Genomic DNA, 26416 nt, shown 5'->3' with positions numbered 1-26416 from the left:
ATGAACAAGTTTTATCTTCATACATTGAGGTGATACCTTTTCTGATGTATGGATAGTTTCTGCTTAGCAAATTACAATTGCATCAGTCTGTAAATTATGCTATTTCGTATTCTAATCTTAAAATCTGGAGTTGCCAAGGTCATAATACAAAGTAATGAAACTATAACAAAATTTACTCGTGTAAAGTTTATTGAAAACCACATCCTTAGACTCATTACATCATATTACGTTACATAATATTACATTGCATTAAAATTAATATTAAAACAAACATATAGTTTAATAAAAACAAACTAAACAATTATTTTAATTTTAACAGCAATCTTATTTAATGCAAAGATTTTATTTTTAAATTGATCTTCCTTGTGATTTATTATGTATTTGTTATACTAAAAATATAGTAATTTCAATTTTTTTTTTTTAAGTGGTGGTCTCGTAACATATTAAGGTGACATTGTTTTCACCAAAAGAATCATTAAGTTGCACCTTTTTCCTTCAAGACAAACTATTTCTCTTTCACTCAATTGCAAAAATAACAGCAGTTATTTCTCCTATAAAATTGTCTTGTCCACTGCCATTTGAAGATCGTAGGCACTGCAGAGCGGTGTTTCTACTTGCTGCGTTCGGTGGAACAAGCTGTAGTCTATCTGATAAGCAAGGCGTTCTTTACTGTATGACACCAATGGCTGAAACCTATTCACAACACATTGCATACAATTAATGAAAGAGCTTCTTTTTGTCAAGTAAATTTGAAACTTAAATCGTTTGCCTTAAATGGTCTCGTAGGCTGTGCTTAAATAATCCTTAAAAAAACAGTCATAAGATGATTGTTGGAAATAAAATTATAAAGCTTTATTTAACAAATATATTTAAAAATATTTTTTAATCAGTTTAAGCATACTAAAACAATAATTTTAGAAAATATATTATTAAGTCCACAATATTGAGTTTCTTTATATTTAAAAAAAATATTTATAATAATAATAATATATACTAACACGCCTCAGGAGAACAGCACAATGGAAATAAAACCTGCCTACTGGCCTGTTAATAATTAGGGATCACACAGTCCTGATAAATCAGAGAATTTGTAAAAAAAGCAGGGAAACTCAGGGAGCACTTTAAAAAGATGCAGAAAGTGGAGACAAATAAATTAAAACATTGTATGTAGTCATTGTAATCAAACATTGCAACTTTTGCATATTACAAGATTCTTTGCAGAAGTTGAGTCCATTGAAAGCCATTACGAATTTTGTAATGGTACTATATTTGCATATACATCTGGTAGAACAGGCAAGTAATATATAATACAAAATACATAAAACATTCAAAGTAATTGGTAGCACCTACATTGAATCACAAATGGCATTAGTAGTCAAAGATTTCATCAACGCTAATAATGTCTTTTTTTACTGTTAGAAACATTTAAGATGGCACCTATTCTTATTTCAGCATAAGATTTTTAAAAAGACAAAATAAACACAGGATTGGAAAAAAGAAACCAATTTTTTCAATAAAGTCAAATTGTGTACTTTGAGCATTTTTGTAGCTCACTAATCAGCTTATGAATTACCTGTGGCCCCATAGCACTTCTGAGGGAAGATATGATGTCCTGGCTTGAGACGTCTGACCCGTAGATTCTGTGGTGCCCTCCATCACCACAATTATTTCAAACCTGCCAACAACAGTTAACTATCACATAAGAATAATTAAAAAATAATTTGTCTTGAAATTCAGAAGTGCTGGTGTGATTGGGGCAAATTTACAAATACTCTTACAGGCAGTGGCTGTTGTGTGCAGCTTGGCAAGCAACACTTTTATACTGTCACTAAGCACAGAAGGAAATTTGGAAAAGTTAATTTTATCGTAAAATTAAACCATTTGGGTATTTAGATTTTAATTTTAACCTATTAAAATTTTTTTCAGGATGAGCGAAGACCTTATTAATTTCTTTAAGATCATAACACTATTCAATTTTGTCTTTTTTGTGTTCAGCAGCATGTTTTGCCAATGGCTTCTTGTCTTTATGAAAAATATCAAATCTGTGCCCTGTTATTTTGACTCAAAGGTGGTTAGATGTTTACCCAACGTACTGATTGTTACAAAATTTACAATTAATTTGATAAATTACATTCTTAGATTCACAGTTCACTTTGCCAATTATGGGATATGTTAAACTACGCTAACTATGCTAAGTTACGCTACTTTTGAATTCCTTTAGAGTTTTTCATAATTTTGCGAGAACCGCAATGTGGTTTGTTGCACAGTTCACAACTAAAATAAATTATAGTTATAGTATATTTCCATCTCGAGACAAATTTCCTAATCATTGAATATGCAAGTTAAAGGAAGTTATGGCTGAGTCGGAACCATGAAGCCAGAAAATTAAACAGTTTCTATGAACTCTTATAAGCCTATATCAATTATTTAGATTGGCTGCTCAGGGCATGATATAGCCTTATTGTACATGTCTTCCACATTTACCTGATCTCGTACCATGTGATTTTTATCCATGGAGCGTCATAAAGAATATACATGTTCCTAAGCTAAAATTTTCCTTAAATGGAATAAATATTATAGCACAAAATCCCTCATATTAATTTGAATCACCATGTAAATTGTCATCAGTGTTTTCCTACTTTCAATAGATTTCATTATCACCAACATTTTCAGCTTCAAACTGCATCAAAAATTGCTGACACTATTCAAATATTGAACATAAGATTCTCTGTTTAAATTGGAAAACCTTGTGATAATCATGAAATTGGCGATGTAAGCCTAAGAATTCAGATTTCATTAGTTTCCCTGCAAAGTAAAAACAATATAATGATATACCATTTTAATAATAATATTAATAACTATGTATATTAATGAACCATGCTACATTAATTTATGTAACCAATGGTTTATAACAATTTTTTTTAATTTACAGAGTTTTTTTACAATTTAGTAATTTCTTGATAGTAAAATATAAATAATACTATGCATTAACCTCTGAAACATCAAAATTATTTAAACATTTAGAATATTAAAATTATAATTTTTTAAATTAAAATTTAGAAAATTTTAAATTTAGTTATTCATACTATGTTATATCCCATTAATTCATCCAGAAAATAGGAATGTTTTATGAATTTTGTATGGTCCTTAACTGGGTCTGCCCATTAGAGAGGGCTGGTCTCGTCTTGTGTACCAATTGTATACAATGAACATCAAACATAATGTTGGCAGCAATGTAAATTCAGACCTACCGCTCGTGTATCAGGTCTGCTGCACTCATCCGATAGAGAGGACTGGTTTCGTCTATCTTGTGTACCACCACCATTGGCCAGATCATGATCAGATCATTGTCATAATCGTCCGCTTGGACCTACAAGTACATAATTTTTATACTTAAAGTTGTCAAATTATTGTCTGGAGTTAAAATAACAAGTAAAACTACTGAATGTTTCATACACACTGTTACAAAATTTGTTGTCATAATAGTATATGCAAACACGTGAAATTAACTTACACACTCCTATAACTATACCTTGCAGATCTGGTAGCCACGCATTACACCACGAAAGTGTTAAACTTTGTGTCGGAGTTAGAAATAGCATGTTCAATAGTAATAGCACATTCTATCTGAGACCACACTGCATGGGTGGCAATCTCCAATTTTCAATATTAGTAATGATGTTTAATCTCAAAACGTTATCACAATATCATATGACAGACAAACTAGAGACTAGAATTTTCTCAACTGTCTGAGTTTGTGGTTTTTTGCTAATACTCATGCAACCGAATACATTAAACTGAACAAACAAGATCCAGGTATTACCTCAAGTTTAGTCAAGAATGGGGCAATATATTCTCCCTCCCGCGTATTATGCTGCTTTACTAGGTGCGCTCGAATACTAGTGCCAATAAAGTGAGATTTGGCACGCATGTCTCCCACTCGGAACATGAGACACAACTGTCCATCACGTAGACTTACTGTTGCATACCTGAAAAATAATGAACACGTTATTTTTTACGTGTCAAATTCTATCGATCGAAAAAGAGAGGGAGCTTTAACACCCTGATGATTACACTAAAAATGCTTATGTCAGAAAGACACCATGACCCCATGTTGGCTTGGTCTCAACATGTCTTTAATAAGCTCTAAATTATGTGTTTTAGGTAATAGGTGGGTATAGTCACATGGATCTACATATGTGTAATAGCTTATTTTATAACATTACAAACATTATCAAAAAGAAAACAGGATTTTAATTGTCTATAGAAAATATTTTTGAATAGTTTATAAATTTAAAATAAAATTTTAAGAAATGGTTTAAAAAAAGGAATAAGTGTATCTGTAGCACTGTTAAAATTGAGCTTTTAGGTGCTCAAACACTTATTGTAATGGGGATTTTAGGACAGTGCTCAAATTTAACAACTTAAAACTGCTCTGTAGAATCAAGCAAAGGTGAAATAGAAACCATATAGTAGTAAGGACTCATCAACAATATCCTTATTCTATAGCCTTTTATCTTGAGGTCTTCTCCATGCTTGTTATACAATAATCTAAATGGATTAAGAAAACTTTAGTATAAAAATGTAATTAAAATTGTTGAATTTTGAGTTCAGCTCCAGTTTACCTTCCTTTTAATTGCAGCGTCTGGTATCTGACGCTGTCTCAGACTTAACTTCTGAAATCTGGAGTCATGTTTGTCTGAAGAGGTCCAAAGAAAGTCGACGAGGAAAAAGGTCAAAATGAAATATTTACATTTTTTTGACATCACAGACACCTATAAATAGGTGGAGAGGTAGTCTCATCAGGTACACAATTGAGTGCACTACGATGTGATAGACAGGATCTCTATGCACGGTGGAGCAACCGAGTTTTCTTCACATAACGTAGCTATGGTAGGAAGGGTTAATTGAATTGAATTTTGAGTTTAGCTCCAGTTCACCTTCCTTTTCATTGCAGTGTCTGGTATATAACGCTGTCTCAGACTTGAGTCCTGGAATCAGGAGTCATGTTCGTCTGAAGAGATCCAAGAAAGTGTGTTAATAATTCAAAAATTAAAATGGTTTACATGGGTCATGTTATTATGATGTTGTTGGTTATTTGATTTGTAAATGAAGATGTACCAGAAAATAATTTATAATTACATTAATGTAAAATATGATAGTTATAATTAATAACTTATATTCATTTATTATAAATTAAATATTTATGAAATGTCATGGGCTCTCAATAATTATCACCCATGAAATGCTTAAATTGAACACTTTATTTTTATCCAATCTGTAAACATGTCAATTGTTTTGAATGTGTAGTTAAAATAAAAAGCAAATTTACCGGCTGAACAGAAGAGTCTGTGTTCGTTGTTTTGGTCTCGCCATCTTAGCAAACACAAAGCCAACCATAAATGCCTGCAACAAAAGTTATATTAGTTACTACAATGATGTACATAATTATAGTACTGGATTGTCAGTGACATATCCCAGACTTAACTTCAGGGGGTCTAAACCCATCATCTCATATTTCAAGGATGGTAGAAGTTTGATTTCTTTATTTTTTTAAAATTATATGCTAAAGGTACATGGTCTTTGCAACTCTGTATGTGGACAAACACTTTTAAAATATTGAAAATCAGATTAAACACACACATACACACAAATAAAACTGACAAATTCCCCAATAGTAAGTTTTGTTTTCATTTATTAATAACCCAATCCATTTCCTAATTTTAGATTATAGTTATTAATTTTAGTATATTATAACATGTTTTTATGTTATCTACGTTTCATAATGTGTTTATGTGATATTTAACCCAAAACAACAAAACTTTTATTTCAATTTTGTCTGCAATCACTGCTGAGCACAGAATTTTATCAAGATAAGAAAATTAGAATTTTTTGGGAAAATATCAGAAATATTTTATTGTCATTAAGCTTAATTACAGCGATAGACAAAGTCAGCTTATTCATTTATGTATATACAGATAAATTAATAAATAAAACACATACTATATCATGAATAAATAAAACAAATACAAACAAACAATTACAGTCTATAATTTAACAAATCAATGGGACACACAACGAAAATTAATTTTAAAAGCATAAACATGTAATATTGCTGCTTAAGAAATCTGAGACGGAGTAATAAACATTATTCTTGAACCAGTTCTCTAATACTCTCTTAAAATTGTTTAAAGGTACAATCCATGCATTTTGTGGTAATTTGTTATACAGTTTAATTTTCATAAACATATGGCTACCTCTAGTTTTTTCTAATCTTACTTGAGGAAGATCTAAAAAATACTTCCTCCTCGTATCATACCCATGTACTTGTTCCCTAATTGTAAAGCTGGGGAGGACTTCTTTTACACTTACTAAACAACAGTAAATATAAAGATTTGGCAGTGTCATAATTTTATACTCTCTAAATAGAGGAACACAAGTTTCTCTGTCTGATACATTTTTTATTGACCTAACCGCTTTTTTTTGCCATATGAATGCTCTTTGTGCACTAGTACTGTTTCCCCATAAAGTTACACCATATCTTAATTGCGATTGAAAAAGGGCATTATAAACTAATAACAATGTTTCAATAGATACATAATTTCTTAACTTCCTTGGAAGATAAACTATTCTAAGTAATTCACTTAATCTAGAGACACAGTTTAAAACTTCTTCTGCTTTAATCTCATGCCAATTAAAAGTTAGGTTTGTATCAATATTTTTATGTATAATATACTTATTAACTAGGTTTAAAGCTTTATTATCAGGTACACTTTTACTCGTATTAAGATTTAAACTACTTACAATATTAACAAAATAATCATTAAAGGTACTAGAATCTATAATACACTCTGAACTCTGGGTTGTTGAATTAGACTCTTTTTTTAATTATCTCCCAAACAGCTTTACACTTATTACTAGAGTTTGCTATGTAACATTCATTCTCCAACCGTTTGCCTTGATCTATTCCAATTTTATACAATCTTTTTGCTTTGATGTAATCTTTTTTGTAGTCTGGTTCCTGGGCTGCACCTTTGCTAATTTTATATCTATTGTTGAGGGCTAATTTGTACTCATTGATTTGTTTCAGCTCAGGTGTGAGCCATTTTAATTTTACCTTCTTTTGCTTATCCTTAACCTTAACATCTTTAACTTTAAAATTTTTCTCAAAAGAAATCGTCAACAACTCCATAAAATAATCAAAGGCTTGTTCTACATCATTAAAACAGTTTAAAATACCCCAGTTTGTTTGAAGTAAGTCATATTTAAAATTAAAAATTGCTCTATCACTCATATCTCTAATACATTTTTTTCAAATTTAGGCTTATTTTTACATACATACACGTCGAAAAATTGAGCAAATACACCAGAATGATCAGATAAATGTGGTTCTATAACATTACAACTAGTTTTATTTCTACTGATTGAAGTTACAATGTTGTTTAGGCAAGCCTCGCCCCTAGTTGGCTCATTGTTTAACAAATACATATTATGTGATCTTAAAATATTTAAAAAACCACTCCACTTCTGGTTTATTTTGTCGTACATTAATATTGAAGTCTGAAGAAATTATATACTGTAAATTATTGTATTTACAGTATATATGGTGTTTGTAAGTTTGCTACGTTGTCTGGGCTGTTGATGCTTCCCGGTAGTTTCCCGTAGAGGCCTCCAAGTTTCCCGCCAATTCCACGCCAAGCGAAGAGGGCTGCTGCAGTTCAACGTTGCCCTGTTCAGGGTGCTTCATGCCTTCATGCCTCTTCAGTAAAGAACCCTGAAGTTCTGCACCGCCCTGTTCAGTGTACTTCTCAGATAGTTCCTCTTCATTAAGGCTCAGCTCCATATTGACCAGAGCTTGGTTTTGTGCATTACTGCCCATCTTGTTTATTGCTTTTGATATTTTTTCTGCTAGCCAAACTTTCCCCCTGTAGTTGTAGTGCATACCCTGCCGGGTGTGAAAATGCCTTTCTGCCTCACTTGCTTTTACCAGCGTGACGTTTGGATGCTGTCGACAAAGTTCTTCCAAAGAAATATTTATTTTCCTAACCTCTTTATTTACACACGACCATGATTTCAGATCGTACCTATTTGGTAGGTCCACAAGTACAATATTTGTATGTTGATATTTGTTTAACACACGAGTTAACCCCTCAAGGGCTTCGCTAGCCTCATTTCTGGCCACATCGTTTGTACCACATATTAGGATTAAGACGTCATATATATTTTATATTAAATATATTTTTAACTGTTAGCAAATATTAAGTATGCAGTGCTTGATCAATACTGTAATGCAGATATCAAAGAGAAAGTTACTAACTTACTTTTACTAATTTAAAGACTTATAAAACCCATCTTAGTTGTCTTTTAACAGAAGTAGGCTTCTCAGACCTGTTTATATAAATATTTTTTATTGATTGGGGAAACAAGGCAAAATTAACTATGGCACAAAAAAAGATATTAAGACCAGAGTAAATTACACTGACCATAAATATACAATTTTGATGTTTTCTTGATCGTAGCAACAAGGCAAACTCAAAATTTGCATCGGAAATATAATTCACTCTAACTAGAGTGCTCACACTCGGAACATGTGCAAAGTCTATAATAATAGCCATTAGCAGTTTGGATTAACATCTGAAGCTGTTAACAACGAACACTATAATGGCATGTACGTAAAATATGCCTACTTCTATTTCAAAATTACATAGAGCTCCACTATTTATTACATGATATTATTATTATTATATATTAACTGATAAGCTAAGGACTTTTAGGATTCCTCCTCACTGGGCTAAAATAGTTAATAAAATTCTACTGTAATTGTTAGAACTATTCGATAAGAAGTCGTAGAATATTGAAGTTATTTTATTTTTTTAAATTGTTTCAATCTCCGACTTCAGAGTCCCACAAAAATATTCTTTAAACTTAAATCTCAAACGGATCAGGAGATTGCAATATTTTCCAGTGATTATCACTTACCTTAGAATGTTAAGAATGTCATTGAAAATGAATATGCCTATGGTGTCCCTGTTTTTCAACACAAAATTGTGTCCAAAGCCGTGGGTAACTGCTAGTATTTAGTAACTTTCAAAATAGTAATAACATTTATGTAAGGAAAAAGATTGATCTTTTTTAAATATTTATAAACAAACCATGAGTTTATCGAGTGAACCGTTCTGCCATAATTTGACAAAAACTGATATATTGCACAGTTGACTGGGTTATTGCTGGACATACTAACCTGCATCATCATGCCAAAGATGGTCTGGATGCACATGACTGTAATAGCCTCTGGACACTCCTCTGTGGTGGCTCGTCCACCGAAACCAATTGTACTCTGGGTCTCCACACTGAACAAGAAGCAAGACCAAAAGCCCTGGATGTTAACAACACAGGGAATCCAACCTTCTGGTAGTTCTGATTCCAGGTCCCCATGTGTTATTGCTAGAAACAAAGTCAAATGTTAGGATTGAATATATTTTTCTTTGAATTCCTGAATAAAATTAAAAAAACCTTGGTATGAACTGCTTGTTTCACTTCATATAAGGCTTTTAATATTAATTTAAAATTTCACTAAGTAAATGTATCTTGGACAAACTAAAAGTCTATCAAAATTTACAATTACAAAAAAATACAATTTAATAAAGATACTTCTATTTAAATTTACTTTCCATGCATAAAATTAAATATATTTAAATTAATAATAATAAAACTCTATTTCTTGTATGCATTTGTATGAATCATTAACGATGTTTCAGTTAGCAAATAAGAGCCAAATCATAGAATTAACTCCAGATATTAACTAAACACAGGATGTGTTATTATTAAGTTACTAATTAATCTTATTTAACAAGTAATAAACAGTATTGTCCAACAATAACAAAGTTATTATATTAAAATAAAAATATATTACTTTTTTAAAAAATAAGCCAATCATATAAATGTTTCCTATATTTTGAAAAACAATAAAATTAATCATTGGTTCTAAAATATTATATAAAAGGTTGATAATTAAGAGTTTGAATCTTTAGAGTAATAAATAATAAATATGGGTTTAGAATGTTCCAGAGGCTTGGACTTGGTTATAATCCTCAATGTTGTATTTTGTAATATTGACATATCTTGTATTTTGCTGCAATGCTCCCAAAGAATCAACCCATACCTTAAATTTACAAATTTAATGCTCTGAAAAGTATTCCAAATACACTGTTCATTTATAAGTTTTGGGTATAACATCAATAAAACGGCTAGCTTAAAAAAAAATCATGAAAGTCTTCTGAATAGTTTATTAGTAGAATTAATTAGTTAGACATTGATTATAGCTAACGTGTGTTTTTATCTGTAGATTATAATTAACTTTATCTGTAATTAGAATGTTCATGTTTTCTAGATTTAGTAGAAGCACATTTGAATAAAAATCGCTTAATAGCACAGTTTAAAGTTTATGAAGACATTTTTTTAAGTTCCTACATTAAAATGTTGTAACATCTGCATAGAGAATTTTGGATTACTCCCACATATTTGAGAGGTCATTAACGTAGATCAGAAATAACAATCCCAACATTGATACTTGAGGATCACACACCATTCTTTTGAAATATCATTTGACCGTCTATAATTTGCACAAACTTTTTGCCTACAGTTTTTTTTAGATATTATTCTATAAATTCTAGTGAGAACTCTAAGAATCCGTAGTATTTTAGTTTAGCAATCAAAATTTTATGTTCAACACATTCAAAAGCTCTGCTTAGGTCGATAAAGGTAGCCTAGGTGAAACTTCTTTCTTTGAATGCATTGTGGATTTTTCTAATCAAATTGTCACGAGTATCTACTGTAAATTTTCTTTCTCTAAATCCTAACTGTGTTTCATTAAGAAGATTATTTTGTTTAAAATAAAGACTTGTTTTATTGCAAGAAGTCCTATTAATTTAGAGATCACTAGGATAATAGAAATCGGTCGATAGTTTTGACACTTGTCCTTAGGGCCATTTCATTTGTAGAGTATGTATGAGAAATTTTTGTATGGAAACCATCCTCTAAGAAAAGTCTGTTTATACATGGACCTGTGAAATTTACAATACCCTTTTTTTAAATTACTCGACATATCCATTTCTTTAATCTTTAATACTTTAAAATCTTTTATTAGTATTATAGGTGATAAAATTATGCATATTTTTCATGTGTTACAAGAACCTACTAACATGACATGGACTATATAACATACAAGTTAAAAAACTTTAATATGTCCAGCTCAAAAAGATAAACAATAGATGGTGTATCATCAGTGATACACTAACTCCATTTCAAGCATTTAGTGTATGTCCGTATCCTACTTTCTGTCTAGTAAGAAGTACAGTGAAACTGTGACCCACCGATCAGCCACCAAACGCATCCAAAGCTGAACCATGAAAGGATGAAGCTCATAGAGAAAACAAAGAGAGAGTATCGCCACTGGACATCCACCATCGTAGTAAACAAATCCTGTAGAAAACAAGTACGTTTCAATTAAAAAAAAATAAATTATATTAAAATTTTTAAAAACTAAGTGTATTACTATCTTAAATAGTTCCTTTCATAACTGAAATTGTACGTTACACATTTGTCACCAGAAGTTAGAATAGTAATTTAGTAGGGAATAGTAACACTCAATGTGTTATAGTCCCTGTGCATAATGTGTGTTGCTCTATAATCAAGTTTTTACAGAATAATTTATTGTCCCATTTCATGAGCCAAACGCAGTTTGCTCCTTAGCCTTCATCATCCTCATAAACAATTTTTATTTTGAATTTTAAAATTTAAGGCATTAGGTTGTTTTCAAGATTTGCAACTATGAGAATGTTCATAAACAACAAGAATTTTAATTTACTAGATTAATTCTTACACTATCGATCAACTACAGAGACCACAGAGGAGAATTGAGAGTATTTATCTACTAACAAACCAAAAAGTGAAAGGATTAAATACTTGTTCAAATAAATATAACTCTGAAATATCAATTTTTGTATGTTTATAGTTTGTTATTAATTGCCTTACAAAATGGTTTAACAGATTTTCAATTTGAATAAATGTATAACATATGTAGACTGTAGTATATAAATTTGAATAAGTTTTTGGTGATAAAACTATGATTAATCATTTAAGTTTCACTCAACATTAAATTAGATTTTAGTCAACACCATTAAGTTTAATAAACCCATTGTAAAATTAAAGAAAAACATTATTTTACACCAAAACTAGCAGAGAATTCCAATAGACAGGTACCCTACTATGCTGTTTTTCCCTACATTTGCAATTAATTTTTAATTAAGAATTATTAGAAAAACAGTATAAGTTGGAGTTCTAATACTGTCCATTATTTCTGAACATTGCCTAAAAATATTTTTCTGGTTTGTAAATGGTAGTTAGTAATGATAATATTAAGTAGAAATTGAATTTCAAATAAAATTTCAAAAGGCACAAAACCTAGTTTGATTGTATAAGAACACTTTTGGGACCTTATATTTATTTTATTTTATACGTATTTTATTGAGATCAGATAAACAAAAAGAAATATAAGTGCTCTAATTAAATCATTTTCAGGCAGTAAAAATATTTTTTTGTTAAAAATTTTGTAATTAATGATTTTAATCTTATAGCTTGAGAAGTAGCTTTCATGTACAATGTTCTGTATTCACAAAACTCATATCACTTGAGTAGGATAAAAATAATACTGTTTTCTGAAAGAATCTTACAAAAAATATTCAGCCACAAAAATCTATATATATATAAATCTAAGTTTTTAAGCTGAAATTTCTAAAATAAATTACTTTTTAAAAGTATTAAAATCAAAACAGCTTCTAAGAACAACAGGATAAATATATTATGTGTCAATAGAACTTGATAAATATTTGTATTATGCACATTAATAGACAAATAGATTAATTTAAAACTACTAACTCGTCAAAAATAAATATTATTTTGGTCAATTTAGAGCCTTAATTTACCTAACTAACTAAAGTATCCATAATAAACGTGTTTTAATATAAACATGATGTGCAGCAACTCAAAAAATATAAATAATTGTTACAATTGTGCACATTTATTGCTAAAACAATTTCAGTATTTCTATGAACAAAATCACAGATTCTTGGTGTTTGGAAAAGTTAATATTTAGTCATTCATAAGTACGCCACTAGAATTAATAAGTGATGAATATAAAAGGAGTTCTAGGAATAATATATTTTTAGACATTTTACATTTTTCTATTTATTTTTTTATTTTTTTAGTAAAATTAATACATGGTAATAATTATGTAAAAGTCAACTATAACATTTTTCACAAATTCATATATGTTGCCTACACATCTTGTTGCACGAACTTACAAATGTTAGGTAGTGAGCAAACACATGATTTTTAAAAACGTGGAGATTCATTCTACATACTTACTTCCTAAGACTTCAAAAATCTCACTGGTAGTGTCCAAATACCATAAAGTAATAAAGGGAGATTGCAATATTGAAGTATTTAAGATTAATCAAATGAAACTTACTTTCTGCACAACCTCACAACTTGTTTACTGGTAAAGTTGCCTCAGCTTACCTGGAGGTACTTACGATGTTTCTTGGAGACATGAGTTTGGATGACATTGGTGTCTCCATTCTTGAGGATTGCCCGTCGTTTCAGTCTTCTGTGAAGCACAGCTGGGGTCACGGCCACCCGGTTTCTGAAGGTACAAACAGGGTAAACACTGACCTCAAAATTAAATTTATATATTTAAAAAAAAAATTACTCAAAACAGAGTATAAGTAAAAGATATTTGTTTAAAGCAAAAATATCTTTTTATAAATTGTGTTATTTAACCTGATAAATTTTGTTACAGAATCTGATATAAAAATGCAGTTATTTTCTTAAATGTTACATGTATATGGTACAAAAATACTGTTTCAATATTTAACATTTAAAAATTTATCCAGAAAGCAACAATTTTCTTAACAATATTGACAAGTCCAGCTGCATCTCTTTCAACCGCAATAAGTCTCCAGTCTTCCACACCTACTCAATCAGAGGTCATGCACTTCAAAGAAGCTTATCTGTCAAGGATCTTGGTGTGACTTTATCATCTAATCTATCTTGGGAACTTCACATCAGGAATATATGCAATAAGGCTGCTCGCAACTTGGGCTTGATACTGAGACTCACCAAGCCCTTTAACGACATTCACTCATTGAAGATTTTGTACTATGCACATGTCAGACCCCATCTCGAGTACTGCAGCGTCGTTTGGTCACCGCACCAGCACTACCTTGTGGATGATATTGAGAAGATACAGAGACGTTTCTTGCGACTTGTTGGGGTTCGTCTTGGTTATAGATACATAGAGGTCTCCATACAAGATATTGCTACTTTCCTGAACATACTCAGTTCTAGACGCTGTATTCAGGATGTGATGTTTCTCTACCGTTTGATCAACGCTGAGTTGGACTGCCCTGACCTTCTAGAAAAAATCAACTTCAAGGCATCGTTTGGAACCATAGCCATGAATTCTTTCACCAAGGTCGCAGCTTCCTCCTCTTATGCAGCAAATGGCCCAATGCTGAGGATTCAGTGGCTAGGGAACAACATTCCATCCACCCTCAACATCATTATCGCATCCAAATCTGCAATCAAAAGCCGGCTTGCATGTAGCTGTTATTATTATTGGCTCGTCTCTACACCTACCCTGCCTGTGTTGTGTCTCAGTCTTTTATTTTATTATCACAGTTAACTTGTTTGTCAAAACTGTTACCTACGTCATAGTTCATTTCTTGTTTTGCATCGTTCTTGTTAAGCATCTTTCTTTGTTATTGTTATATATTTATCTATTTATTGTTACACATTACTTGTTATCTATTTATACTTTCTTGTTATGCATCTTACAATTCATATCTATTTGTTTCATTATGTATCTATTGTTTTGTTTACTGGTTGCACATTCTATTGTTTTTGTTTTTGTCTACTAATTAGTTTCTTTGGTCAATTGTTATGCATGTAAATAAAATTGAAACTTACTTGTTGAAATGGTTATGCCATTGAAATCATAAAAATAAAATATATTATCTCAAAAACTCTAATTCAATTTTGATAGCTCATAAAAATATTAGGCTAACATGATAAACTAAATGACACAATCTACATGCTTAAGAATATTCTCACCCAAAAATCTTAAAAGAATTACTTTAAATTCAACTAGAACCATATTATGTATGATCTTAGGAAATCCAAAATTTAAAAAAAAGTTGTAATAGCTTTAAGTTATTTTTAGCAACTTTTTGTCAGTTAGTATATAAAAGTGGATAACTTACAATAAAACATTATCTCACTTTTCTTATCCATCATTATAAAAGAAAATTGTATTAAATACAGTTGATATGATTAAAGATATTTGAAGTATGAATTTTAAAACAAAGGTAAAATGGTTTTGGTGTACTTTTAACAAAGTTTTACCAGTTCTATAAACAGTAGGTTGTTGCAACTGGAACTGCCATGATGCTTGATCCAACATAAAAAAGGTATAAGGTTCCACTGGTGCTGTAACAAAAGTTGCAACAACTAACCTAGGGAGTTATGGGTGTTAGCACTTTCCTGTGAGGTATTATAGGTATATCTCAAAATATAATTAAGAGAAAAATAGATTGGGAATAGTTAGTCAATTTTAATCACTGTAGCAATCTAACATTTACTAACCAGCTAATATAACTAACTGCACATAACTGATAAATTGGGTTTATTTTGGGGTTGATCATTGTCCATATGTAGAAATGGACAGCTAAACCACCCTTTTGAAAATCATAGTTACAGAAGTCTGCAGGAGTATGCACTGGTGTTCTATAAGACCTTAAGTCTGGTCTCTTTAGCTAATTAGATATTACAGCCTGAAGATGTCAGGTCAATATTAACAAGTTAATTAAAATCAATAAGTACCAGAATACAGAAAACTCTATTTATGAACATTGAGTTCTGCACAGGTGTCATACAGCAGTAAAAATACAATACAAGAGTACAAAATTGGGTTTTTAAGAGTTTAGTTATTTAGTTGTGATCAATCTGTAAGCATAAACACGCATGTTTCGATTAAGATTTTCTGAAGGTAATATAATTTTAATTTTAAAAATCTCAATATACTTGTATTAAGGTGATTTATTGTAGTGTTGTATTAAGTATTATTTTTTCTATGACATTTTTGGACAAAACTATACATTTTTAATAGACCTTAAAGTCCTTTAAGAAGACAATTACTAACTGAAATTCTAAAATTATTTTGTGCAGACTAATAAGCTGAGATTAGTGCAACAGTTTAAATTAATTCTTCCAAGCCACTTTTACTTTTAACTGGTTTACACTGCCTTAAAATGTGTAATGGTGCATGCACTCTAAAAACATAAATGAAGATTATAAATATTGAGTAAAATTCTTCAATTAATTAAGCAATGTCTAAATCAAATTAAAAGAAAGTAATTACTGTATAACATTTAAAAGAAAATTTCTACAAACTAATTCAGCAATTTACTTACTTTTTAGCAAGTCCAACTTGTAACTTCCCGCTCTACATAAAAAATGGACAATTTTGAAATATTGGTAAAAATATATTACATTTTTAATTAGCTTTTAATATTTATTCAAGTTTTACTTAATGAAAAAGCAATTATGTGATATGCACAAACTCTTTTATATCATAAATATGCACAAAATTTCTAAGCTTTAGTTATTAAGATATTCTTTATAAATTTTCATACAACCTCAGTATTGAATTGTTTAAAGTATTAAGTGCAAATTTATTGCTTTTGTGATATTTGGTAAAAACATTACTATTTGGTAATAATATTGGTAACATCTGTTAAATTACATTGTTTTAGCAAATTTCCACTGAAATAAACATGTTGTTAGTTCACACAAGCTTAGGAATCTGAAATTTCTGTTTATCCTCTAAAACATGCTATACATATGACTGTGGGTGGATTATAGAAACCATATTTTCCTATGGATATTGTTTGTCAAAATTGGCATAAACCATTCTTTCTGAATTATTTTTAATGCGTTAGTACTGTATATTAACAAATCCAAAAAAGAAAAATATTTTGAGAAACTATTACTTAAACTGCAGTGTTCGGACATTTCTTTTTATTTCAGTGAATTGTTTTGCTGGTAAATATTATGAAAAATTATCAACTTTTAACCACCTCAATAGTGTTGTACCAATACAAAATTAAAGTAGGTAAATAAATTAAAATGAAATCAGTTGAAAAGGTGACGTGAATTATTAAACCAAAATAAAAATATTTAAAAAATTATTATTTTAAAGTAAAGGAACAATGTACGTGACAAAATGGTTAGGCTTCACCAGTTAAAACCATAACCAGTTAATCATAAGTCTAAACAAGTTTTTACTAAAAAAATATTACTATAAGGTAACAAATATCAATTCTGATTGAGTGAGAAAACCGGCAGAATGTTTTGCAAGTGTTCTGCACATGCACAAGGAATGTCAGTATGAATCCAGGATGAGTTCATTAGAAGAATAGTATGCATCTTGCAGATGTTCTGAGTACGTATGCTGAATTTTGAGCCACCTTTGTTAGAAATCAATATTAAATGAAGTGCAAATTTTATGTGATTAGAGTCTAATAATAGTGAAATAAAATATATTTCAGAAGAAGTGAAATGTGTTAACAAGATAAAAGTGGGGGAACCTTTTGTAAGTTCATTTATAAAGAGTGCCTACCTAAAAGGGCTGGTCCTAGATGCTAATCTTGAAAAATCAACAAAAATTTAAATAAAACATCATTTTGATGTAGAAAATAAAATACATAGATATATAACGGTTTCATGTAAAAAAACAACAATTTCATTATTACAGAAGATCTTTAATATAAAATACTTAGAATAAATTAAAACATTTATAACTTATTCAATTGATTTATCAATCACCCCTAATTTTTAACACAAAATCAGTGGTTAATTTCAGTGGGAACGCAAGGGGGGAACGGCGTTCCCTTACCTCCCAAGAGTGCCGGAACGCAAGGGAACGCTTTTTAAAACTACGAGTACAAGTTTTAGTTAAAAAAAATTGTAGGTAGGATCAATATTATGCTATGCTTTGTTTGCGAGTGACTCGTAAGCAGATAGTAAGCGCCCGTACAAGCAGTTGTGAGCTGTGCTGTGATGAGTCTTGCACGGAATCAGGCAGGAGGAAGGTGACGGGCGAGTCATCCTAGTTCGCGCATGCGCGGCTGCGCCTCTCAATAACAAAGCAATACCCACCCCACCCCCTTCCTTTCCCCCTCCATTCCTTCACCGCGCCACCGCCCCAGTGATCACAAGTGTGTTGACTAGTTGACTTGACCTTGATGTGTTTCGCGTGTTTAAGTTACAAGTTGCATCGCATCCCATCACGCTTAAGTTCGTTTTTGAGGTGCAGGTCGTTGATTGTGTTCGTGTTTATGCTTATTAGTGCTGGTGCAGCTAAATAGTTTCCTAATTGACTATGACTACCAGAAAAATTGTTGATTTCTTTAAACCTAACCCTAAGAAACAAAAAGGTTATGCGAATAATGAGAACTGCAGTTCGGAAGCATTGACTACAACTTCAATTGTTGATCAAGATAAAAAAGAAGACGCAATCGGGATCAATGAGGATAATTGCGATTACCATTCCCCTTCGACTTCCTCGTCGGTCAAAATAGTATCCAGGTTGGTGGGTTTGGGATCTGATGCAGACGAAGCTAAGGTTAGTAATGAAAATAATGATTTTGTTAATAGGGGTGAACAGCCAGTTTGTTGGTCATCTGAAGAACAAATTGTTGAATTTAAAGCTAAAAATCCATGGTTAATTGTGAACAGAGAAACTAGGTTGCAACGTTTGCCTTAGTGTGAGTACTCTAGGTGCAGAGAAAACGAAGGGCCTAAAGATTAGCGAAGAGTGGGTTTTAGGAACTGTTACCGCTTATGGAAACAATAAAAAAGACCAGCAATCCTCTCTTAGGAAAAAGATATTTTTACACCGTGGGTCTCGAGCTCATTCTTTAGCTGAAAAAACATACTCATTGAAGCTAAGAAAGATACAATGAAAAAAGCTGTTGCTTTCTATGCATAAAGAGCAGCAGATTGTAACTGAGCGCATTTTCCGCACGGCTTATAAGCAAGCTAAACTAAATAGGCCATTTTTTGAGTTTGAAACTGAAATTGATCTTCAAATAATGAATGGCTTAGATATGGGGCGAATCCTACATTCAAATGTTGCTTGCTCCAATATAATTCATCATATTTCTGATGAAATGAAATCAGACTTGATAAATGGCCTAATCAAGTCAGACTCTAAATTTTCCCTGCTTTTGGATGAAGCCACTTCAGTTTCAAACAAAAATGCTTTGGTGGTTTTTATATCAGAACTGTTCTAAAGGGAATGCAAAACCCTATGACAGTGTTCTTAACACTTTTTGAGCTAAATAGCACATCAGCTGGTATATTACAAGAACTTTTAAATCAGTTACAAGCATTAGGTCTAAGCTTTGAATTCATGAAAGACTATATGATTGCTCTAACTTGTGATGGTGCTTCAGTGCTACTAGGCAAGAAATCTGGCCTTGCTATACAGCTTACTGAAACGTTCCCCAACTTGTTCATTTGGCATTGTTTGAACCATCGTTTAGAGCTTGCCGTGCACGATTCCATAGAAGAAGTAGCTGGAAATCAATCATTTTAAGATATTCATGGATAAAATTAGAAACATGTTTAGTTGTTCACCGAAAAACAGCAGGGAGTTGGCAGAAGTTGCTAAAGGACTAGAGGAGCAAATGTTGAAAAATCGGCCGTGTTTTAGATACTCGTTGGGTAGCCTCCAGCTTAATGGCGGTGAAAGCAGTTTGGACAGATTTTTAAAGCTTTGTACAATCATTTCATTGAAGCATCTGAAGACAAACAAAGGGACTCGAAGCAACGTTCAACTTACAAAGGGCTTTGTAGTACATTATCTTCCTACAACTTTTGTACACAACCTGGCATTGATGTTCGATGCTCTAGAAGAGTTATCGGATTTGTCCTTACAGCTTCAAAAATCAAGCCTCAACCTTATCCAAGCCCACAGTGATGTAACACTGTTAATCAAAGTGTTTGAAAACGAGTTGAAAACATGGGTAGACGTTCAGTGGAAGCTAAAATTGCTATTGACGATTTGATGTTTCAGTTTCAAGATGTTAAACTTTGTGTAAGATCCAAGATACCCTGTATTCCAGAAAAACAGTTCTATCGGAGCCTCGCTAACAACTTGACTTCAAGGTTGCTATCATCATCTTCAAATGAGGCTGAACACTACACCAAAATCATGAATGACATCAAAGTGATCCACCCCATGTATTGGCCAAAAGACTTATATCCATCACCTACGGAGAATGTGAGATCCAGCGAATCTGCGATAGATTTAAGATTAGCAGCTCTCAGGATATAATTAGAGGACTTCAGACACTTCAAGCAGGGACTGAAGCCTATGTTAAGTGGAGAGAAACCTACTATTCTAGAGCAACCGCCGTCGTTTTAAGAAAATGATTTCCATCATAAATAGTATTGCAGTGTCTAGTGCTGAATGTGAACGTGGGTTTTCTGCAATGAATCTAATTATGTCTCCTCTTAGATCTTCACTCTACATTAGCACTGTTTGCGATTTATTGCGGATCAGGCTCCTAGGACCTCCTGTGGCTAGATACAATCCCGAGCGACACGTCAAAACCTGGCTGGCGAAGGGACACCATTCTGCACTTGACACCAAGTCAAAACAACGAGGGCAGAAAACTTACCATGAAGACAGCATTGCATTGTGGGAAACTTTTTTCTAAATCTGTTTTTTAAATATCTTTTAGAATTTCAGAACATTAAGTTTTCATTAAAATAACTAGCCTATGCCTAACTTATAGTTGTGTTCTGAACTCAAGTTTCTGAGTTCTTTTTTGTACTTACAGTTAGTTTTGTGTATTGTTGTTTTGTTTCTTTTGTAGTTTTCACTTTAAAATATTAACAAACAACTAAAACTAAGTTTACCAACAGTCTTGGCATTGCCTTACAATATTATACTACAAATCCGTACATATTTGTTATAATAACTAATAAGCAAATAAAATAATCAACCTTAACTTTTTAAAACTACACTAAATTTAAAAAAATGAAACCGTGTTACTCCACTCTGTGTGTCATTTATTTTGTGTGTAATTAAACGCTTCCTTTTCCTTTCCAAGAAGTTGGTTTATTTTTGAATGTATTAATATTGTTTTGTACCCATAAGGTATGCAATTTTTTTTGTTAAAAAAATATGCAAACTTGTAAAAAAGCTGTTATATTAACAAACATCCATTTACATATTAATATGTATTATTATTACTACTGTAATGTGTATAAATAAACTGTGAATAAGGCTCAATTTGTTTTTTATTTTACCATTCATTAAAAAATTAATATTGGCGAGCTTCATTGATTCAAACAAAATGGTCAATGAAATCAAACCAAATATTTCTGGGAAATTTAAAGTAGGCAACAAGGTGTTAATGGAGTAGAGTAGAGTAGAGAGTAAACTCAATAATTTAAATTCATGTTTTTATTTTCTTACATCCTAATCAAGCACCTTAAAGAAAATAAACAGCATTAAAATATCACTTGGTATTTTATAAAAATGAATGTATTATTATGTCTGGGTGGCCTAAAAACAAAGGTTTTACAGTTATAATTTTCAAAAGTTTTCCTGGGTGAGGGCCCCCCTCCTTCCTGGGGTGTATTCCATACCCACCGGTCTGAGCTTCCCGCTTTAAGAGTTCCCACACCTAAAATTTTAGAAATTAAGCACTGCACAAAATAAAAACTAACTTTTAAGTTTAAGTGAATTTTAACAGTCCAATTTATTATCTTTAACTAAAATTTTAAAAATGTATTGTATTTCTTAGATTCCACACAGACTGGAACAATGTAGATAAAAATGTTAAATTAAAACAAAACACAGAACAGTTTAAGGAAATGAACAGGTACCTAAATACCTACAGAAATAAATATTATTCTTGCAGTCCATATGAGCAAAGTATTACAAGACATGTGCTATTAGAATACATTTCTGAACATACAAGCCACTTAGCCATATTGGCTTTTAAGTATTGATGATGGGTTTGAGTCCCATGGTAGTTCTATAAACTGACTGTAGTATTTAACGAATAAGACTTTAATTTAGACTTTCTTAAGAGTGATTATTTAAATAATAAAACATTTAAAAGATTATAAATGTTTCTTCATTTAAGGTATACATAAAAAATATATTTTAAAAAAATTTCCAAAAACTGCAATTTTTGCAAATAAAAATTCCCTAAACCTGTCTCGTAATCGGATCTTGTTATCTAACTATATTATTTAAGAATTCAGAAAAGAATGGTTTACGCATTTTAGAAAATCGTGAATATAAAGTTTACGTGTAATTGCAATACGTATATTCAGGTGGACAAGGACAGGCCATATCTCAGCCTATAGGCTCAATATTAATAATACAAGGACTCATTTTGTTACTGGGAGCTCATTAATAAAAAAAGCTATGACAACATTACTTTAAACTTTCATCACACTTATGATATTAGTGAAGAACTACAAGGAGGATTCTTTGTTTAAGTTTGCTTTGGATGAAGGAGGGCTCGTGAAGAAGGTAACAGGACTTTTAGGACATTTATCATTATTTGATAAAAAACAAAACAGTAACACTATGTTTTAAGATCTGTAATATGATCTTTTCTACAAAAAAAGAGCGTTGGTTAATTATCCACTTAAGGAAAAGATGAGATTACAGAGATCAAAACTAAACTTTGTATTTTTTATTCCATTAAACTCTGACGAAATGTCAGATAAAAATTCTGTTACCAGGAAGCATTTTAGACTCAATCACAGAACCAGTAGATAATAGTTGTTTATAAGTCAAGTAAACGTCCCAACTGATTTAAAGAGTCAAACTGTGTTAGTCTTATTTAAATAGTGATTGCATTAAAATTGTAACATAAGTTAATCAACAACTCATGGTAAAGGAAGCACAAATGTTAACTTACGGACTAACAATTATTTAATCAGGGTGGAAATAAAATAACCTCATCTTAATATTTTTAAATAACTAAAAGAAAATATGCAGGATGTTCATTAAGCTTTTGGTTACTAGACCAACAGTTTTCTTTGTGCCTGACTAATACCAGAAACAACCCACTGATTACTGAATAATACCAGACTCTTTTTATGCTGTTGTGCACTATTTTACATTTTTACCTGTAATTCCCTTATTTATTGGTAAAAATTAATGATTTTTATAAAACTTGTATATAAATCAATTCTGTAAAATTAACATAGCATTTTTTCATCAGACAAACATAAAAATTAAAAGTAAAAATAAAAATGTACTTGCAAAAAATAAAAAATGCATTCTTTGAGTAAAAAGAACATACTTTAAAAAATCCTACTTGGAGATGTTTTATTTCACTAAACACCATTATATAAAACTGTATCATCATTAATCATTAATTCTTATTGGTGTTTAAATAAAAAAATGTTTTGGCATTTTGTTTGTGAATGTTTGACTTTCCCCACATTTGTAAGTTGATCATTTTTAGTGTATTTCCACAAATGCCAGTGGAAACTCATATCTGGAAGATATAGTATTGATGTTATATGTAGTACATATATACAGATAGTAAATACAATTGTAGCTGAAAAGTAAAAAATATAAAAATAAAATTTGGAACGTCCTTTATCAGACACTTGTAATTTCAACAGTCACATGATGTTAATACTTCTCAGCATTTCTTCACATGTCCAAATATCTGGACCTTGGTACCCAAAGGGTTACTAAAAGTTTATTTCTAAATATCCTTTGATTTTGCTTCTATTTCCCAAACTGAGAGTTGTGAGCAATTCAAACTTTTCATATTATAGTCTCCACTTGTGATCCTTCAAAGAACAAAAAATCTTATGTGGAAGATTGTTTATAAAAATCTGTCATCTTATCTCTATAGAATATGGTGTCTGATTAAAACTTGGCATTCTGTACAGGTACAACTGTTACCTTAATTTAAATTATTCCTTTAATGATATTTAGATTAATAAAAATAATGTTAATAATATTTGGGAAGCAGATGAGGGGTTAATCACATTTTAAACAGTACCCTTACCAAGTGATCCATCAAGTGAAAGACCATTGAGTTGGTATATTGACAATTATATAAAGATTTGCTGTTAGATTCAGAGATAAAATGTGCCAAATAAAGGGAAACTGTAGCGGGGCTAATGATGTTGGGACGAACAACAAAGTTTATATCCTTTTTTTTCAACCCTCTTCCATTCCTTACCGGAAACTTCCAGCATGCTGGACTGCCCTCATCGCACCAGCTTTCAGCATGAGGTGGTCAGCCTCACTCAAAACCACCACAGAGTTTTGGGATTGGCTACGATGTAGCGGTGTGCCAGGCCGGTCCGGATCCTCCATGGTCGCTTACTTGTGCTTCTCTGCACTCAGTGACAATACTCGTTGCTAACTGTTGATAATCTGCCGAGGTTGATTAGAGCCGAGGTGTCAACTGACCAGCTAACACCTGGCGCCTAACTTTGCCAATCGAGCAAAACTTTCATCACACTCGGTTTTAACCAGATCTTTCCATTTATTATTTTTATACAAAGACATGGAGAAAATAATGTTTTTTTCACCAATGAATTAAATACTTTTTCATTTAATCTTTGTAGACACACACTAATTTTACTCAAATTTGTTCCAGGCTTATTTTAGAGATTTTTAATTCAATTCTACATTGCAAACTTAAAAGAGCACATAAACCAAATTTTTAATAAAAAAAAGCTAATTACCTTTTTTATGTAAAACAAAAGTGAAAACAAATGTATCAAAAGAAAAGAAATTATTAAAATTTATCGATGAACTTGGAATAGAAAATTTGCATCATACATGGTAACATTATCCAGAACTTCTAAAGTGTGTTCCCATAACCATTCAGTAAGACTCTTTCTCTTTATTATAGATTCTTTTCAAGGTGAGACAAGACTAAACAACCTTGCCTCTGGGTAGCCCAGATTTTTCTACAGGATCAGCTGGTAAATTTGCATGGACAAATTGTTTTTCCTTTACTGAGCTGCAAGAATCTCCTAATGTTTGGTGATGCTTGTGTACAATATGTTTGACACCTCCTACAACAAATTACACTATAGTGATTATTTATTATTGCCTTTCCTTATTATCTTTATATAGGTTTTATTATTTTCTACATATTTTTTTGTAGAAGTGAACTTATATAATCTAAGCTTGGAGAGGCGAATTGAAAATTTTCCCACCAGAGTTAATTTTGTGCTCTTTGCGCTATAAAGAATGCATTTATTATGAATAAGCGAATTAGTTTTTCAATAACATAAGGTTTGTAAATACTGGAATATGAATTAAAAAATAATTGTAGTAAAATAAACAGTGCTGTTGTTAGTCATAACAATAGGAATAAAAACACAATTTTACAATTGCAATGCCACAACACCATCTCAAAAATACTATAAATGAGAGTAAAATTCTTAATTACTTCATCAAATTATATTGAACAATTTCATTTTAACCTAAATGAAAAAATTTTAAGAAATGGTTAATGAATACTTACTAATCAGAGCTGTTGATTGAAATGTCGGTAACCATTTACAATTACACTACAATGTGAGAAGGTTGCACATTTTGATGCTATTTGAATATAAATATTGATAAAAAAACTATCAAAATTTAAAATTTGGCTAGAAATGAAACTAAAACCATAAAAGAGCTATGTGTACAGTTTGGTAAAATTTAATGTATGTCTATTTATTATTATGTACAGAACATAATTATACTTTAAAATTTGTTATGTTGGATTTTTTTAATGATTAGATTTATAATTTTAAATTCATATTGGGGTCTAAAAATAGGTTTTAATAAAAAGAGCTCTCATGATTGTTTTTACATGTTTCAATTATAAGTTTTAAAAAGGGCATATTCCACTTATCTACAAGATTTTAGTTTAGAAACAAATTTAATTTTAATTTTGTAAAGCAATTATAGCAATCTGAATGTCACTGCCAGTGTAAGAGCCACTGGTGGTATTCAAACTACTTAGAACCTATGATGTCTTTATGGTTACTATATGAAAGAAGTTTGGCAAAAAGCTTTTTTATAGAGGAGTGAGAATTGTTACATATTTTCAGACTGTTATCACAGTTAATACATTTTTGGTTTAGCTGCTAGCTGCCATTTTGTTTTTTTTATTAATAAATCATTATCTCTAGAACTATTAAAGCTACAGATACCAAAATTTGCACATAGGTAGTGAGTAATAAATAACAAGACAATTTTTATTAATGCTGTGATTTGCTTTAATATTAACAA

General features: G+C 31.0%; 1 protein-coding gene across 1 annotated transcript; it reads right to left on the bottom strand.

The window, feature by feature from the left end:
* Nucleotides 1-171: 171 nt before the first annotated feature.
* Nucleotides 172-24549, bottom strand: LOC124356180 (ATP-sensitive inward rectifier potassium channel 12-like). Its single transcript, XM_046807357.1, has 9 exons — nucleotides 24360-24549; nucleotides 13579-13702; nucleotides 11373-11481; nucleotides 9242-9444; nucleotides 5333-5406; nucleotides 3824-3989; nucleotides 3252-3370; nucleotides 1574-1675; nucleotides 172-693 (listed from the first exon to the last, which is right to left on the bottom strand). The coding sequence occupies exons 1-9, from the start codon at nucleotides 24494-24496 to the stop codon at nucleotides 552-554; spliced, it is 1176 nt and encodes a 391-aa protein (XP_046663313.1). The 5' UTR covers nucleotides 24497-24549; the 3' UTR covers nucleotides 172-551.
* Between the last annotated feature and the right edge of the window lie 1867 nt (nucleotides 24550-26416).

The sequence above is a fragment of the Homalodisca vitripennis genome, chromosome 2, assembly GCF_021130785.1.
Source record: "Homalodisca vitripennis isolate AUS2020 chromosome 2, UT_GWSS_2.1, whole genome shotgun sequence".
NCBI lineage: Eukaryota > Metazoa > Arthropoda > Insecta > Hemiptera > Cicadellidae > Homalodisca > Homalodisca vitripennis.
The sequence above is the reverse complement of the archived record's forward strand: the minus strand, read 5'-3'. Positions and strand labels throughout refer to the sequence as shown.